Raw genomic sequence first — 19,741 nt, 5'->3', positions numbered from 1 at the left:
AGGTGCAGAAAATGGCCTCTAAGGCTCTCGGCACTAAACAGGTGCTTTTATTCTGCCCTCTGCCGGCACCTCTACAAGGCCCTACAAAGGAAGGGGCGTCATTTGATCGTGTTTCTGTTGTAGGATCTGGCCCTAGGAGGCAAGCAAGCCAGGCGACCTAATTAGAGCTACACCCGTCCCCGGGGGCAGAGTGACGGATGGACCTGCCAATCAGCTGTGGCTCACACTGCGGAGAGCTGCAATCAACCTCTGACTTCTCACCTGATGCAAGGGGAGGGAGGCGGGACATGAGAAGGAGGAAGACCAATGAAGAAGGGGGAGAGAGGCCACACATAGTCAGTGTTTGGTGTGGCAAACAAATGCTGACAAACAAAGACATGGGGCCATACTGTTGGGTTCGATCTTAAACGGTGGACCTACCTAAAACAGTGGCCCTGCTTAACGTGAATTATTAATGAGCATATACATTTACCAGAAGTGTGTCTCCAGCGCAACTTAATTAACTGTGACAGGCCAGAAGAAATACACCAGGAAGAAAAAGGGAAGTAAAAACAGTTGCTAGGCAACATACACCATCTGTAAGACTTCGGCAACTTATTCAATTTTCAAGATTCTGTCTCCAGGGTTACTGCAGAAAGATAATATTTCAAGCAGTTTAGGGGTCTGTTCTGTTGACTGTAAATTACAAAGGGATGTAATTCTCCATCTCTTGCCCTCCCCTCCTTCTCTCTCTCCGGTAGTAACACCTCCATTGGCTACCATGCAGCTGGAATTCGCTGTCTCTGATTGGAATAATAATAATAATGACTATATCCAGCACAATATAAATGTCAGGAAAGCCCCTGACTTAACAGAAGCAACACATTAATATCCAACTATACTGAACAAAAATATACATTTTCAGTAAAACGCAACATACAACAATTTCAAAGATTTTACTGAGTTACAATTCATATAAGGAAATCACTCAACTGTAATAAATTCATTAGGCCCTAATCTATTTATTTCACATCACAGGGCAGGGGCACAGCCATGGGTGGGCTTCGGAGGGCACATGTCCACCCAATTGGGAGCCAGGCCAACCCACTGGGGAGCCAGGCCCAGCCAATCAGGATTATTATTTTTATCACAAAAGGGCTTTATTACAGACAGAAACACTCCTCAGTTTCATCAGGTGTCCGGGTGGCTGATCTCAGACAATCCCGTAGGTGAAGAAGCCGGATGTGGAGGTCCTGGGCTGGCGTAGTTACATGTGGTCTGCGGTTGTGAGGCCGGTTGAACATATTGGACATACATTCCTGCAGTTGCACGCTCACTCAAAACTCAAGACATCTGTGGCATTGTGTTGTGTGACAAAACTGCACATTTTAGAGTGGCCTTTTATTGTCCCCAGCACAAGGTGCACCTGTGTAATGATCATGCTGTTTAATCAGCTTCTTGATATGCCACACCTGTCAGGAGAAATGTTCACTAACAGGGATGTAAACAAATTTGTGCATACATTCTGAGAGAAATGCGAGAGAATTGTGTGTAGGGAAAAATTCAGGGATATTTTATTTCAGTTCATGAAATTTTGGACCAACACTTTACATGTTGCGTTTATATTTTTTCAGTATATAAGGTAACTCTGAAGGTGACTGTGCTTTTGTTATGAACAATTTGACATTATACAGATGCACTGACTTCATTGAGCACTGCAAGGAGGCAGCAGAGATGTGTTCAACATTTAAATTGGACAGATGTAAATGAAAGTCTGAAATATGATATAAATAATTGGATGTCGCCTATGTACTTAAAAGTGAATTCAAATTGAATGCCTACAGAAAAAAAATAACAAGTCCTATGTTCATGAACCTAACATGACTTGCTTCATTACACTAAGTAAACAACAGAGAAAGACATCAATAGCCCACCTCTCTCTGTCTGCAGCGCTGGCATTACAGAACCATGCACTGACACCTGAACAGGTTTAGACCTGCAGCTCACTTCTCTTCTGCCTGTAATCTGCTGTTGTTGACCAAGTGGGAGTGGCAGCATGGAATCAGAGCCCTTCAAGAGAAGAATCAGAGCCCTTCAAGAGAAGAATCAGAGCCCTTCAAGAGAAGAATCAGAGCCCTTCAAGAGAAGAATCAGAGCCCTTCAAGAGAAGAATCAGAGAAGTGGCTGCACTGACTGAGTGCCTTGACTTCCTGTCTCTCGCAACATCTTAACACAGCCTAGCATGACCTTAAAGTACTCCAGTACAATTCACTCGGGGCTGCTACCCTTACATATACATAGTTTCTCTTCTTCATAAGGGAACATCTAAACCCTTTAGGTTCTAGATAGCACATTTTTTTTGTATCATCGCTGAGGCTCAATACGCCCTGCATGACAAGGCATCATTGACTATATTGACTCCAACGTGTCTCCACATTATCTTGGAAATCCCATTCACCGTGTGTGCCAGGGCTGAGATTGAGTGTGCAAATGTTCATTACCATGTGAAAAGGCCGGATGTCTGCTAATTTAAGATGAGGAGCACACTTGTGGCAGCAGCGCGGCACAAATCAATGCGCTGCGATGGTTTTCAAATCAACAATCTGGACCTAGCATGTTCGTTTCCTCGAGAGTGCACCGCTGATTCATTGGGGACCGTTTCTCAATAGGACATGACCACATCGTTATTAGACTTCACAACCGCACAACAAAAAGTATTTCACCTAGCTACTCTTATCCCAGACACTCTTCTGTGGCTTTAAACAGCCTTTATCTTGAGTCTAACTGTGAATCGCAGCCAAGTACCATATATTGGCTAAACTGTCAGAAGCACAAATAATATTAGCCAAGTTACAAGCCGAGAGAGATAGCTCCTTTAAATGGAAATGCTCTCTCTATCAAGATTGCTGGGTCAATTATGGTAATTACAAAAGGCTTCTCAGTGCTGCAGTAACAAAGACCACAACATCTGTAAAACATCCTTACAGCATCTCTGGATGACACCTAATCCTCTCCCAGTCACAGCGTGTTGATATCCAAACAATCAAGCTTTTAAAACACAGTATCAAGTTCACATATAACAGATTTCCAAAAGCCAGCATTATGGTGGGAAAACAGTGTGGTGAAACTCTATCGAGCCATATGAAATAGTGTGAGGGGGAAAACTAAGTGTCACTCAAACAGTTTGTGTCCCTTTGATGGAGATAAAGAGGGCAGTCCTGGCTGAGGAGCATCACAATGTTAGACATCCCCTCAGTAGCAGCCACAGCATCAGCCTCACTACTGCTCATTCCTGCCAAGTCCCCTTTCCCACTCTCCCTTCTGTCGCCCTGTATGCAGGAACACCAGAGGGCTAAGAATAGCACACAGCTGGCACTGCAGGGCTGACATATTTCAAAATCAAGCCACTGTTCTCCAAAAGATCTCCCGCCTACCCCATTCATGCCGTTACCATCCCTGTCCCCATCCCTGTCCCCATCCCCAACCCTGTCCCACACCCTGTCCCACACAGGACCAAGTTGGCTACCTCTCCCCTCTTTTTCAGTCGTACTTCAATTCTCTGGCAGGGCTGAGACAGGTCCCGCTCAGACAAGATCTATGGCCCACCACCCAGGATTTATATCAAGGGATTGGTAGCAAAGAGAGGCCTCTTTATCTGCCTTCCCCTCCCTCAATCATCATGCCCACCCCTGTGAAATGTGAGAAGGCTCGTTAATAGATTGATTTGTAGTGGAGTAATCTGTTGGGCCGGTTGTGTGTGTGTGTGTGTGTGTGTGTGTGTGTGTGTGTGTGTGTGTGTGTGTGTGTGTGTGTGTGTGTGTGTGTGTGTGTGTGTGTGTGTGTGTGTGTGTGTGTGTGTGTGTGTGTGTGTGTGTGTGTGTGTGTGTGTGTGTGTGTGTGTGTGTGTGTGGGACAGAGGAGTGGGGGTAAAGTGGGTCTGTGTTGAGCTAAGGATGTTATCCTGGAAGGATGATATGGGGGGACAAGCCCCCCACTGAGTAGAGCCCTGTTGTGATGACAGGGATCCCCATGCAGTGACAGAGGGAGATTAGCTAACTCTACACACAGCCTTTCCAAGTGAGGCCAGGGCAAACTGTCACTACACTATAGCAAGAAGACCAGCCAAGGAAGGCTGGAGTTGGTCTTGGTTTGGCTACTAGAGCCCTGGTAGACGGAGAGCTATAGCTGGCCAGATGGAGAAATACCACAGGGCATTGGACTAGAGATCTACACTCTTAGAAAAAACGGTGCTATCTAGAACCTAAAAGGGTTCTTCGGCTGTCCCCAAAGGAGAACCCTTTGAAAAACCCTTTTTGGTTCCAGGTAGAACCCTATTAGTTCAAGGTAGAACCCTTTTGGGTTCCATGTAGAACCCTTTTCACAGAGAGTTCTACATGAAACCCAAAAGGGTTCTCCTATGGGAGAACCGAATAACTCTTTTGGAACCCTTTTTTCTAAGAGTTAGCATCCCAGAATTCCTGGCTTGATGCTCTTTTAGTACATAAAGAACAAAGTCCCGGTTGAGCACATAGTAGTAATCCTCTAACATTTGAATACTGGCCATTATTATAGCTCCTTATGAGCAGGGCCACTAAGTAACCTAAATACAGTGGGTCATCCTGTTCAATTGTATTAACCAGCTCATCTCTTATCTTATTCCCCTCGCTCTCCATCTTACACGGTTGGTTATCATTATACATGCATGGACCTCTATTGGAATACAGTTTGTCTAATAAGCACCTCTTAGCTGATCACATTATACCTCCACTTGACGACACTTAATTACCAGTGTTTCACTCCGAGCAGCCCTGTCTGGGGGACAGGAGGACGCCATTAATTAAAGCAAGAAAATCCAACCTATGTTTGTACAAGCGTACATGTCCCTGTGTGTGTGTGTGTGTGTAAATATGTTTATGAGCATATTCTGATACGTTAGTGTGTTTTTGCAAGCGTGTGTGTGTGTTTGCTTCCCCCTGTGTGTGTGTGTGTGTGTGTGTGTGTGTGTGTGTGTGTGTGTGTGTGTGTGTGTGTGTGTGTGTGTGTGTGTGTGTGTGTGTGTGTGTGTGTGTGTGTGTGTGTGTGTGTGTGTGTGTGTGTGTGTTAGCTTGTGTGTTTGTGCACATGCTGATGCTCCCTGCGTCATGGGCTGTGCGCTCCTTGTGTTTCATATTTTAGCAGTGACTCAAGCATGAGTCAGTTAAAGAACCTGCCCAAGCTATAGAGGGACAGCCATGATCTCTCTCCCTCTTTCTCTCTCTCTCTCTCTCTCTCTCTCTCTCTCTCTCTCTCTCTCTCTCTCTCTCACTTTCTCTTTCTCTCAAATGGGCCGAGGCTAGCGCTCAGGAAATACACATCACACATAATACTTCCCTCAAACGAAAACAGATTCCCCTGCTCCGCTCGTTCACTCTCTAACTGCTTTTATCCAGCACTAGAAAGAAAGACAGATTCTTCTGCCTCAAACAAGACTGCTTAAGTTCTTTCTTCATACCCCTCTTTCTTAGGCTCCTGTTCATTCTTTTTCTAGGCTTTTTTTTTGGTCCTACCAGTCATGCTGATACTGAGATGAAAGTATTTTACATTTTTAACAGCCTTTCTCTCACAATGCAGTTGACATAGGCTGACAGTAATCTGTTTCTAATGAATATATGCTGCTTAACGCTAAACCTTTTAGGTGTTCTATTGACATGGTCAATGATAATAATAATAATAACACGTAGTAAATCATTCAGACAAGGTTGCTGCACAGTGGCATGGTGTTCAACAGGCTGTCAGAAAATTACTTTCACTGGTAAAAGCACCAACTTTACATAAACTATGCTGCACATACATGACCCTGAGACTGAGGTGTGAACATAATTAAATATAATATACGTACAGAAACTGTCACCATGTAAACACAATGACAAATATGCTACACAATAGTCATTATAGAAGTATTAGCAGTAATACAAAAGCAATAGCGCTTGAAACATGACTCTAAATTCCGGCTTTTCTGTTTGACCTCAGCACACTGCAGTGAGCGATCTCCCCATCTCTCTCCCTCCTTGACAAGACACTGGTTTGTCATTAGTGCTCATCTGACTTTGACTTCCTGACAGCCACCACAGTAACTAACTGCTGTGCCTCTAACCACTTATAAATATTCAGAACAACAAGCAGACTTTCCTCTTCCCTCTCACCTTTCTGTTCACACAGACAGAGAGAGCGTGGAGCCTTGCCAGCCCTCTGCACAGCATAGCATAATAATGCAGGGGGAGTCTTTTGGAGGGAAAACACTGGGCATAGAAAGTTGACCAAAAAAAAACAATCACTGTTTTACTCTGTTTCCACAGGCCCGCTGAAAGAGAGAACCTGACAGGGGAGCTCTGGTGACTGCACGAAACGCACTTAAATTTGATCTGATTAAATGAACGTATACCAACAGAGAGCACTAAATCAATCAAGAGGGCGTTCCTGAATTTGCACGGTATTGGATAAATCTCCTGCAAAGGTTTTCCTCCTCTCCTCCCACACTCGCTGGCCACATTGGTGGAAAGGTTCGCCTGCTACCACGAACCCTCACAAACCACACTGAGAGCGTGACTGTAACTAGTGTAGTGTCGGAGGCACAATGCTACTAGAGATGAACATGACTACCAGCATCATAACCTAAAATGCCCCCAGGACCCCTATTGTTGTTGTGGCTCCTGACCCCATGCCTAAACTCAATCCACATGCCTTTCCACTTCAGTGCATGTAGTAGTAGTGCAATGCAGTTAACTCTGGGAGTGCAGGGTCAAACTCAGTGAAGTTGAGAAATGTTTGGGACATGGAGAGTTGGGATTGAATCAAGGCCATAACAGAAACTTGTGAATTCCGCTAATGCATGTAAAAGGAAAGGTCTGTTTGATAATCTGAGCAAAGGTTGCATATAATCTTCCAATAAGGACTTTGAAAGTGGAAATCCTGTTGTTAACTTGAGACATGCTACTGGCAGACAGCTCGTGTTTCCTTTCTAGTACAGAACACATTACTTCACCTGCACTTTGAGCAGAGGGGTAAAGGGTTGAATAAGTAGCTTTTGGATACCTCTTATTTCATATCAATCCAGGTATAATAATTGCTTTGCGTACCCTTCGGTGTCATAACCTGCTGCTCTTAAAAGAGTGCTCTGTTTGGGCAGTAGCCTAGGCCTATGGTAGCCTTTGCATTGCTACTATTACAAAATGATTTGCAGAAAGTCAGGAAATGCCTCACATTTTTCCACCAACTCAAAAAATACTTGAGAGGCTACAGTGGAAATGCTTTTTCCACGTGAGTTGTTGAGAAGTGCAGTTCGGAGAAAGTGTTCCAGGTTTTAGTGTAAGTCTTAATAGGCCTAGCTATTCTTCATTGTTTTGTCTGTCTCGATTTTTAAGTATGTCTGCTAGTTCAATCTGTCTACACAATGTCACATCACTAGGCTACCATGCTGTCGGCTAAGAAAAAGCAATAGTGACATAATTTGGTGAATTTAAAATAAATTATAGGCCTAGAAATTAAAGTGTGACATGAACAATAAACTGGCAATATTAGGCTACTATATTTTATGAGGCTCTATATATTTGAACAAGCTACAAAACAATGTAGGCCTAGTGTTAAATCCCGTGAAGTATAATATAGTATCATAATACATTTAGTAATAAAAAATACAGTAGTTTTCCTAGACCAGTGGCTCGCGTTAATGATTGGTTAATAACGGCCCCGACAATTGGTTCACCTTTGTACTGCGAGTGCAGATCTAAAGCTTGCCTACTACGGTCTTATGACTTGTCGCTCACGCCTCGCTCATGTCTTTATGTGCACCCATTATTTGTTTTACTGTACCAGAGAGAAGAGGTTGGAGTGGCAGTCTTCAAGGCTTGCCCCGTTAGCCACCCAATTCGCTGCTGTAGTCATAATCGTCCGCCGATCGGGTCGTCAGTGCAGGGCATTTCGAAATCCTTGATCGGTATCAAAACCGAGCAGTGGTGACAAATCGGTTCCCTCACAAGTCTGCCACGCCACCGCCAAAACACGGGAAATTGTATAACAGATCAACAGCTAACCTCAAGTAGCCCAATTATTTTGTCAACAAAGAAAGAATTCCAAATGTATCAATAACCCGCGTTGACTGTATACCAAACTAATGGTTTCTTTTCGTACATCCAAGTGGGTTCGCAGATCAGAACATTGTTACAGTCCAGCTCAGGCGATCCAAACCTGATCATTGTCAAACGCAGAAAGCAGGTAGGCTAGGCTAAAATGTATCCGTGTCTTAATCCATGGAGAGAAATGTCAATCCGTTTCCATTCCAGTCTTTCTGATGGTAGCCCTACTTTAATCATTCATTTTTAAAAAATGTACATATATGTATAATAGTGTAATCCATGTGAAGTCGATCTATTATTTTCTTCAAGCGCGTAAATCCCATCAAAACGAGTGCTTAGTCCGAGAACTTCTAGAAAAACACTGTAGTTTATTACGCGTTTATTATCCCCTAATTGAACACGAAATCGACCGTTTAGGTGTTGGAGACCAGTCAGCTGCGAATTGCATGCAAGAAATCTAATTTCGATTCCCAGCCGCACAAGCTAATGCACCAGTTGTGATAGTTTTCTAGAATTGCATGAGCTATTAATAGCTTTCTTTCTTACCACCACCGTCCCCCTCACAATGTAGCCTGCCACACACAACAGGCAACCGAGACTGGAATGTTTAATCCCTGTTTCACTTTGCAAATAACATCAGACTGCAAAATAAAATATTGCTCTTTGCTCGGGTAACCCAAGGTGGACAGCAGGAGTCGATGGTCTCGCAAACAAAAAAGTCAATTCAATATGTCAATGTTAAACGTTTTCTTATTTCTTCAAACGAAAAGTATACTCAATCCACCAGAAGGAAAACGGCAGCAGTAGACCGAGGTTGTTTTTTTTTAAATCCATCCTTCCTTTCTGTTTTATATCATTACGAAATGTCCTGCCAGTTTCCTAGTAATTAGACCTCGAAATATTTATTTAGCTTGAAATGACAATAGCTGCAGTAATGTATCCAAGAAAACGTTTGACAATCCAGTAATGGTGACAATCCCTGTCTGACGTTATGATTGTCAAATAAATGCTGCACACTGGTCAGATGAGTCTAGTCTCTTTATCTCCCTCGAAAAAAACGTGAAAAATTACGTGTTCCATCTTAAAGAAACATTTATGATGTAAAAATCATACATTAAACCGTCGATGATATGCGGTGTTTCTCATCAAGTAATTCAGAAGCAGCGAGTCCCTTTCCAGGCATTGTTTATGTCTCAATCAGTGTCTTTGCTGTAACATTCGTAAGTGAGCGTGTGTGTGTGTGTGTATGTAGGAATATGTGTGGCTCTCACTCTGTGTGTATGTGAGTGTGTACTACTGAGTGCTTACGCGAACAGCAGCCCACCACGCATAGCAATGTAATGGCGGCCGGCAGGCTACGAGAGACTCGCTTTCCCATTTGGCCAAATAGAGTCCTCACGTGATCAAAGTAAGGGATTACAGCACTGTTTAGATTAAAATCTTTGATACAGGCCTTGATGCGACGCTAGAGGCGCCAGTGGCTCTCACTGGCAATCAGCTGTCATCTAACCACATCACACATTATCTCCCCTATTGTTACAGTGTATTGTTGCGTTGTTACATTGTTACGCTTAACAATAGAACGGTTGCAGTGAATGTATCAATGGAATCATTACCAGGCCTACACATGTTATTGTTACATCACTGTTGCAATTCCTTCGTTGGTAATAGACTGTGTTGCATTATGATTATTACATCATGTAACCATTCACAGCAGAGCCTTCTATTTACAGGGTTTCCAGGTGATGTCATAAACAAGGAAAGTCAGAATCACCCAATGACTACATCCATGATAGTGTCACAATCAAAGGTTTTAATGTCACATCTACAAGTACAGTGAACTGCCTTTCTTGGAAGCTCTAAACCCAACAATGCAGTGATCAATAACAATGTAGTACTAAAAATAACAAGGTAGAACAAAAACACAGGAGATGTACAAATAAGAAATAAGAAGAGCACAATAAAGTAAGTAAGCATACTACATACATGGTCAGTTCCAGCACCATATTTACAATGTGCAGGGATCCTGGATCAATAGAGGTAGATATGTATATATTTTTATATTGATATATATATATAGATATATTGTATTTAACCTTTATTTAACTAGGCAAGTCCGTTAAGAACCAATTCTTATTTTACAATGACGACCTACCCCGGCCAAACCCTCCCCATAACCTGGACGATGCTGGGCCAATTGTGTGCCACCCTATGGGACTCCCGATGACGGCCAGTTGTGATACAGGCCGGAATCAAACCAGGTTCTGTAATGACGCCTTTAGCACTGAGATGCAGTACCTTAGACCACTGCACCACTCGGGAGCCTGACGCCTAGTCACCTTATAAGGGTAAGGTGACTAGGCATCGGGATATATGATAAACAGAGTAGCAGCATGTGAGTGGGTGTGTGTGTGTGTAGAGTCATCATAAATGTATGTGCATATTGTGTGTGTGTGAGCAAATGGTAGTGTGTGTTGGAGTATCAGTGTGCGGAGTGTGTTGGGCCCTGTGATTACATAGAGACAGTGCAAAAATAAGAATCAAATACAAGGGTCAACACAGACAGTCCGTGTAGCCATTTTGTTAGCTCGTTAGCTATTGTGCAGTCTTATGGCACGATGATAGAAGCTGTTCAGGAGCCTGTTGGTGTCAGACATGATGCACCGGTAACACTTGCCATGCGGAAGCAGAGACAACATTCTATGGCTTGTGTGGTTGGATTTTCCAGGGCTTTATTTCACACCTCCTGATATAGAGGTCCTGGATGGCAGGGAGGTTGGCCACGGTGATGTACTGGGCTGTCCACACCAACCTCTGTAGCGCCATGCGATTGAGGGCGGTACTATTTCCATATCAAGCAGTGATGCAGCCAGTCAAGATGCTCTCAATGGTACAGCTGTATAACTTTTGGAGGATTTGAGGACCCATGCCAAACCAAGAAAATGGTTTGGAATGCATTTCCTGCTTCTACAGGAAAATAAAAGTAAGGCATTTGATATATCTGACATTGTTTAATATAAATATTGTTATATAATTATAATACAGTTTATACAGGTTTTATACACACTTTCCGTATAAAATAGCCTCTAACATATATGTAAACAGACCATAAGTTTCTAAATATTTGTTTTCTGTGAGTGTAATAACATGACACAATATCAGTAGTCGTTGCATGTACAACTTGTCTAAGTCCTATCATCAATTGATTTCAGCCACTGTATGGCTGTGGGTTGACTGGATTGTTTATGTTGGCATATTGGCAGTTAACATTTTTTTTTTAAGTATGTAATCATTACTCTAAAACTGACTGGCTAGCTAACTAACAAACATAATGTGTAGATAATCTTCAAATGTATTGTTTTACACAATATCGTAACACATCACAGTCTGACCATGGTTGTGTAACGAACTTCTTCGTCTGATGAACAGGAAAGATCGGACCAAATCGCAGCGTGGTAAGTGTCCATGTTAATTTAATATCACTGAACACAAAATACAAAATAACCAAGTGAAACAACAAAATGAAAATCGAAACAGTTCTGTATGGTGAAAACACAGACACAGAAAACAACTACCCACAAAACCCATGTGGGCAAGAGCTACCTAAGTATGGTTCTCAATCAGAGACAACGACAGACAGCTGTCCCTGATTGAGAACCATACCCGGCCAAAAACAAAGAAATACAAAGACATAGAAAAAAGAACATAGAACGCCCACCCTAGTCACACCCTGGCCTCACCAAAATAGATCATAAAAAGCCTCTATGGCCAGGGCGTGACAGGTTGACATACTCCCACAACAAAATGGCTGACCTTTTATACGGTCATAATAGTGCATGAGCAAGGGGGGTCTGTCAGGCTCGCCGGGGGTGAAGAGGATATTTTTTTGATCTACGTTTTTGGTCTACGTCCCTAGAGTTGAAAAACAGTGCAGCAATGGCAGCTTTTATCACTCTTTCTTTCATCCCTCCATCCCATTAAGTTTCCCATATGGTATTCAACAAGTTATTGCTCATGTACTGTATACCCTTTCATCATATATCATTGGAAAGTTTAGATTCACAGCTATCCATCAGACACAGTTTTGGAATGTTCAGATCAACCAAACTTTGACCGTTGACCTCTAAGGTACATATCAGGATGACCTGTATAAATTGCTTATTAAAGGAAACTCTGATACATTTTAAACTTAGTTTGACCAGTGGTTCTGAAAAGGTAATGGAAAATTATATATAATAATAACCAACTTTGAAAGCACCAGCTACAACTATTTTTTTTAAATCAACCATATTCTGTATAAGAGTGCTATATAAAATAAATATATTATTATTATTATTCATGTTGCGCCGTTGACATGAGAATGTTGAAAGCTTAGCCATAGATTTCCTTATAGTGGGGTATATATGGATTACCATATTTCACACACACAGCTATTACAGGGATTTAAAAAGATGTGTAGATATACAGTGCCTTCAGAAAGTATTCACACCCCTTGACTTTTTCAAAATGGTGTTGTGTTACAGACAGTTTACAATGGATTAAATGTAGATTGTGTCACTGGTCTACACAATAGAAGTAAGGGATAATGTGAAAGTGTAATTAGAAATGAAAAGCTGAAATGTCTTACGTCGATAAGTATTCAAACCTTTTTTTATGGAAAGCCTAAATCATTTCAGGAGTAAAAATTTGCTCAACAAGACACACAATAAGTTGCATGGACTCACTTTGTGTGCAATCATAGTGTTTAACATTTTTCAATGACTTACCTCATCTCTGTACCCCACACATACAATTATCTGTAAGGTTCCTCAGTCGAGCAGTGAATTTCAAACAGATTCAACCACAAAAACTAGGGACGTTTTCCAGTGCCTCGCAAAGAATTGGTAGATGGGTAAAAATGAAAAAAAGACATTGAATATCTCTTTGAGCATGGCGAAGTTATTAAATACACTTTGGGTGGTATATCAATACACCCAGTCACTACAAGATAAAGGCGTTCTTCCTAACTCGGTTGCTGGAGTGGAAGGAAACTGCTCAGGGATTTCTCCATGAGGCCAATGGTGAAAGGAGTTTTTACAGAAAAAAATTATTCCAAAACATGCATCCTGTTAAAAACAAGGCACTAAAGTAATACTGCAAAACAAATGTGGCAAAGCAATTCACTTTTTGTCCTGAATACAAAGTGTTATGTTTGGGTCAAATCCAATACAACACATTACTGAGTACCACTATATATTTTCAGGCATAGTGGTGGTTTCATCATGTTATGGGTATGCTTGTAATCGTTAAAGACTAGGTCGTTTTTCAGGATAAAAAATAAACGGAATGGAGCTAAGCACAGGTCAAATCCTACAGGAAATCTGGTTCAGTCTGCTTTCCACCAGACACTGGGAGATGAATTCACCTTTCAGCAGGACAATAAATTAAAACACAAGGCCAAATCTACACTGGAGTTGCTTACCAAGAATACAGTGATTGTTTCCTGAGTTGCCGAGTTACAGATTTGTCTTGAAACTACTTGAAAATCTATGGCAAGACCTGAAAATGGATGTCTAGCAATGATCAACAGCCAATTTGACAGAGATTGAAGAATTTTGAAAAGAATAAATGGGACAATGTTGCGCAATCCAGGTGTGGAAAGCTCTTAGAGATTTACGCAGAAAGAATCACAACTGTAATTGCTGCCAATGGTGCTTCCACAAAGTATTGACTCGGGGTTGTGAATATTTATGTAAAATAGCTATTTCTGTATTTCAGTTTTGATACATTTGCAAAAATGTCTCAAAACATGTTTTGACTGTGTCATTATGGGGTATTGTGTGTAGATGGGTGAGATTTTTTATTTATTTAATCCACTTTGAATTCAGGCTGTAACACAACATTAAGTCAAGGGTTATGAATACTTTCTGACTGCACTGTAGAGCATAACAGGATTGACACATTAACCATTTGTGGGCCATTTAATCTCTGAACAGTGCCTGAAAGGCAGCACTGTCTCCCAGGCTGCGCTGTCCCCCAGGCTGTGTGCCACCCCCAAGACCAGAGCCAATCGCATGCAAGGAACAACGATCCATTGAGCCACATTCAAACAGATCCAGACTGGTTTGTTGTAGATGAGCAATCTTTTTATGTTTGTTAGCTAGCTAGCAGGGCTGCTTTTCAAGCTCACTTGGCTAGCTAGTTAGAAAGCTAGCTAGTTATCTATGCTGGTTGTTAGCTTACATTTACATTTACATTTAAGTCATTTAGCAGACGCTCTTATCCAGAGCGACTTACAAATTGGTGCGTTCACCTTAAGACATCCAGTGGAACAGCCACTTTACAATAGTGCATCTAAATATTTTAAGGGGGGTGAGAAGGATTACTTTATCCTATCCTAGGTATTCCTGAAAGAGGTGGGGTTTCAGGTGTCTCCGGAAGGTGGTGATTGACTCCGCTGTCCTGGCGTCGTAAGGGAGTTTGTTCCACCATTGGGGGGCCAGAGCAGCGAACAGTTTTGACTGGGCTGCGCGGGAACTGTACTTCCTCAGTGGTAGGGAGGCGAGCAGGCCAGAGGTGGATGAACGCAGTGCCCTTGTTTGGGTGTAGGGCCTGATCAGAGCCTGGAGGTACTGAGGTGCCGTTCCCCTCACAGCTCCATAGGCAAGCACCATGGTCTTGTAGCGGATGCGAGCTTCAACTGGAAGCCAGTGGAGAGAGCGGAGGAGCGGGGTGACGTGAGAGAACTTGGGAAGGTTGAACACCAGACGGGCTGCGGCGTTCTGGATGAGTTGTAGGGGTTTAATGGCACAGGCAGGGAGCCCAGCCAACAGCGAGTTGCAGTAATCCAGACGGGAGATGACAAGTGCCTGGATTAGGACCTGCGCTGCTTCCTGTGTGAGGCAGGGTCGTACTCTGCGGATGTTGTAGAGCATGAACCTACAAGAACGGGCCACCGCCTTGATGTTAGTTGAGAACGACAGGGTGTTGTCCAGGATCACGCCAAGGTTCTTAGCGCTCTGGGAGGAGGACACAATGGAGTTGTCAACCGTGATTTTCAATTTACGAAATCTTTTCAATACCCAAATCTAACTTCCTGTAGCTCAGACCCAGGACCAAGGATTTGTTTCATTTGAAAGAAAACACTCTGAGGTGTGTGTAAATGTGAATTGAATGTAGGAGAATACAACACAAGAGATCTGGTTTAGACAATACAATGAAAAAAAAACATATGTTTTTTCATTTTTATTGTTGTATCATCTTTAAAATGAACAAGACAAAACAAAAAAATCAGATAGGATGATGGGGACAACTTCAGTGAAAAACATAAGAGGGCAACAGTACTTGTGCAAAGTTTCAGAATGATAACTTCCAAAATGAGTGTGCTACATGACATTTACCATTTACCCAGGTATCCCACACAAGTAGCCCAAATGTACCCAAGTGGCCAAATTGGTGAAGTTATACATTTTGAATGGAATAACTATATACAAAATGCCTAACTAATATGTGTATAATTATAAGGGACACTTCATATTTTGAGGATAATATTTACAGAGCTCCATTCCTGACAGGCTGATCAGATTAGCTTTCAGCCTCAGAGCTTGATCAGATTCAATATCAGCTTCAGAAGCTTATAAGTCCGGATGCTGTCTTGTAGGCTGTTTCATGAGCAATGCGCCTAAGTCAAAGTGCCTTATAGGCTGATGCATATGATCCAGTGGCTGAGCTGTATTAATGCCAGTCTGATCAGATTCAATATCAGTCTCGAATACTCAGGATGGATGCTGCCTTGTAGGCTGTTTCATGAGAAAAGCTTCTTGCGGGCATACAGTATTAGCTATCAATGTGCCTTACAGGCTGATGCATATGATCCTGTGGGTGAGCTCTATAGCTTCCCAGGCTCATCAGATTCAATAGAAGCCTCAGAGGCTGATAAGTCAAGATGCTGCCTCGTAGGCTGTTTGATGAGCAAAGCTCTTCGCAGGCATATTAACAGTCAGTGCCTTATAGGCTGATGTATATGATCCAGTGGGTGACCTCTATTCTTGCCAGGCTGATCAGATTCAATAGCAGCCTCAGAGGCTCATAAGTTAGGATGATGCCTTGTAGGCTTTGTCATGAGCCAATTTTGTGTCTATCCATATGAATTGGGTCAAGACTGCTACCTGACCTTCATTGTAGTCCTTCTTCAATCAATGATTGGATGTACTACTTTGTTTCACTAATGCTTTTGTCTTTGTCTAATTAGATGTGTGATGGTTGACCGTGACATTAAATAAATCAAGTAAATCAATTCAGTCCACAGTGTAACTTTTCTGGTTCCATGTCCTACAAGTAAGTGTCATGAACATATCTGACAGCCTCCTTTCAAAATTCAGCATCACAATGATTAATTGAAATATTTACATATGAACATGCTTGCCAGGCTAATTGGCATGCTAATTGGTTTACATAGGACTACAGTGATTGCCATTTGGAATTGAAAGGGTAATTTAGTCCTAAAAAGGTAGGCGTAACAAGAAATAGTAACAGGCTACACACCATTGGCTGATAAGACAAGACAGGGGACATCTTAGGGATCCATCAGCAGGGAACGCTGTGATAAGAGGAATGGTGTCACTGAAGCATTGCAGTACAGTAAGTTACGCATCTGATATTGTGTAACATAATATTGATTCAACTTAAATGGTGCACTCCTTAGTCCTGATGTAAACATATTGCACATCCTTCTACTAGTACATAATAGCCCCGACACATCATTCTGAACAATGAGGTTGAACAAATGTCTACCTCTCTCAAATTCATAGTCATTGGAGAAATTCCCACCAATGACGAGACAAATCCAGCTGTGATTGTAACTAATTCAGCAGAAGATCATATGTCAAAGAAGTGCCCAAAATACATGAAAGAAATACGTAAGCGATTTGAGCAGTTGGTGTGATGGTGCTGATCACAAAGCCCTCATTAATTCAACTGTTAAACGTGCACCAACTTGTCTTCGGGAAGTTTCGCGACAGGATGTAGAATTCACAGGAGGTTGGTGGCACCTTAATTGGGGAGGATGTGCTCGTGGTAACGGCTGGAGCGGAATCAGTGGAACGGTATCAAATATATCAAACAACATGGTTTCCATGTGTTTGATGCCAATCCATTTGCTCTGTTCCAGCCATTATTAGAAGCCATCCTCCCCACGGCAGTCTCCACTGGTAGAAAGGGGAAAACTGAGAGGCTCCACAACTATAGTAAACATATACAGTTGTCCAGCATTCAGTCCATTTAGGCTTTGTCAGTGCTGTGCTGATGCTGCAATGTCAACCAGAACAGAAAACATGGGTGCATGTTTCAGTAAACTGTCGATTTTCTCCAAAATAATTCAATGAATGTTATTGTCCAACAATACAAGGTTTCAATCCAGAGAAGGTACATTTACCGTAGATGCATGGACAACCAAGTTATTTGATGCTATTCTATCTCACTCGCCATGTTCTTTGGGTGATAAACGTTCTGCCTGAGGGGGAGCGGTCCAGAATGAGAGCTGAGGGGGTAAAGCGGCAGAGCTTGACCTGTGGCAGAATGGATAACATGTATTTGTGTTAAAGTTGATGTGTCTCTATTCTTGTTCATATTTGCCATTTCATCCACTAGAAAGCGAAGGCAGAGCCTGCAGCGCCCCAGTCGAAGGGGAGGGGACAAGGCAGAGGGGAGAGAAGGGGAATGACTAGTTGCCCAGAAAGAGCAGAGAGGACTCAGAGTACGTAAACTCTCCTTTGGACAAGCTGCTGGAAACCAACTACATTAGAGGAGAGGGTTTTTATATTAGCAGAGCAAAGCAGTTTTATTTTTAAGTCAACGTGGCTGGCGAAGTACCGACAAGACAACCATAAAAAATCTGACAATTTTGTGAGGTGACGAAACCCCTCTTTCTAGAAGCATGAAAAAAATCTGTATTCGAACACTATCCGCTAACACCACTTACAGTATGTTCATATGTCCTGTCGTGCTTCTCTTCAGGCGTATGTCCTAGCCCCAAACCCAGACCAGCCTGAGGACTTACCGGTCTTAGGTGTGGGGAGATTAGTTTTCTTATCAAGACTACATTTGCCTCCTGGTGAAATGGGTTGCACTTGAACTCTTATTTAAGCACTGCTGTTTTTTTTTTTGCTATTCCAACACACTGGCTATTGTGTACATTTTGGTGTTATTTCTCATCCCGGCTTGTCTTCTGATAGAAGCACTGTGGAGGCAGTGTTGAATTAGACCTGTGACAATAGATGCACTGTTGAAGATGATGGCTTGTCTCGTCTTACTCTAGCGTCATTTATATCTGGTGCTAACATGGGTGTTTTGTCCTGACCTTGTCCATATCCTGATTGAGCCCATATTTCTAGTCCCTCTTTTAAGAAATGAAAACAAAATCTACATTTGCACAAACTGTAAGTAGACTGGGCTCCTGTAGAACTCCTGTAGAATTCCAGAACCCCCGGCTCAGCATAGTAGAGGAGCTCCAACTTTGGGTATGGAGTGACTGAAGGGACCAAATGCACAGTTACACCCAGGCAGAGAGAAATGGGACACACAGATCATTCACAGCAAATCCTCAATAATACTACATCTGCTTCTTTTCATTAAAGACCCTAAAGAGAGATTAAACGCAACATGAAACAATTTCAAAGATTCTACTGAGTTACAGTTCATATAAGGAAATCAGTAAATTGAAAGATCTATAGATTTCACATGACTGGGAATGCAGAAATGCATCTGTTGGTCCCAGATTTTTTTTAAAGGTAGGGGCGTGGATCAGAAAACCAGTCAGTTTCTGATGTGACCACCAACTTGCTCTTATGCAGCGCGACACATCTCCTTCACATAGAGTTGATCAGGCTGTTGATTGTGGCCTGTGGAATGTTGTCCCACTCCTCTTCAATGGCTCTGTGAAGTTCCTGGACATTGGTGGGAACTGGAACATGCTGTAGTACACGTCGATCCATGGCATCCCAAACATGCTCAACGGGTGACATGTCTGGTGTCTATGCAGGCCATGAAAGAACTGGGACATTTTCAGCTTCCAGGAACTGTGTACAGATCCTTGTGTCATGGGGCCGTGCAATATCATGCTGAAACATGACGTAATGGCGGCAGATGAATGGCAAGACAATGGGCTTCAGGATCTCTTCATGGGAATCTCTGTGCATTCAAATTGCCATCAATAAAATGCTATTATATTCATTATCCGTAGCTTATACCTGCCCATAGCATAACCTCACCGCCACCATAGAGCACTCTGTTCACAAGGTTGACATCAGCAGACCGCTCACCCACACGACGCCCGTCTGCCATCTGCCCATCTGCCATCTGCCATCTGCCCGGTACAGTTGAAGAGCACACTTCTCCAGTGTGCCAGTGGCCATCGAAGGTGAGCATTTTCCCACTGAAGTCGGTTACAACGCCGAACTGCAGTCAGGTTAAGACGCTGGTGAGGACGAAGAGCACACAGATGAGCTTCCCTGAGACGGTTTCTGACAGTTTGTGCTGAAATTCTTCAGTTGTGAAAACCCACAGTTTCATCAGCTGTCCAGGTGGCTGGTCTCAGACGATCCGGCAGGTGAAGAAGTCGGATGTGGATGTCATTGTTGGATGACTAACAAGACTATCTAGCCAAGTGAGCTTGC

At 42.6% G+C, this 19,741-nt stretch overlaps 1 protein-coding gene across 1 annotated transcript in view; it reads right to left on the bottom strand.

Moving 5' to 3' along the window:
- Positions 1-9,291, bottom strand: part of LOC115101164 (mediator of RNA polymerase II transcription subunit 13-like) — a 102,435-nt gene extending 93,144 nt beyond the window's left edge. The window contains 1 exon segment of the mRNA XM_065004773.1: positions 7,828-9,291. Coding sequence (XP_064860845.1) covers positions 7,828-7,899 — 72 coding nt within the window. The 5' untranslated portion in view covers positions 7,900-9,291.
- Between the last annotated feature and the right edge of the window lie 10,450 nt (positions 9,292-19,741).

This window comes from Oncorhynchus nerka, linkage group LG19 (genome assembly GCF_034236695.1).
Source record: "Oncorhynchus nerka isolate Pitt River linkage group LG19, Oner_Uvic_2.0, whole genome shotgun sequence".
NCBI classification, from domain to species: domain Eukaryota; kingdom Metazoa; phylum Chordata; class Actinopteri; order Salmoniformes; family Salmonidae; genus Oncorhynchus; species Oncorhynchus nerka.
This window is presented reverse-complemented; position numbering and strand designations above follow the sequence as displayed.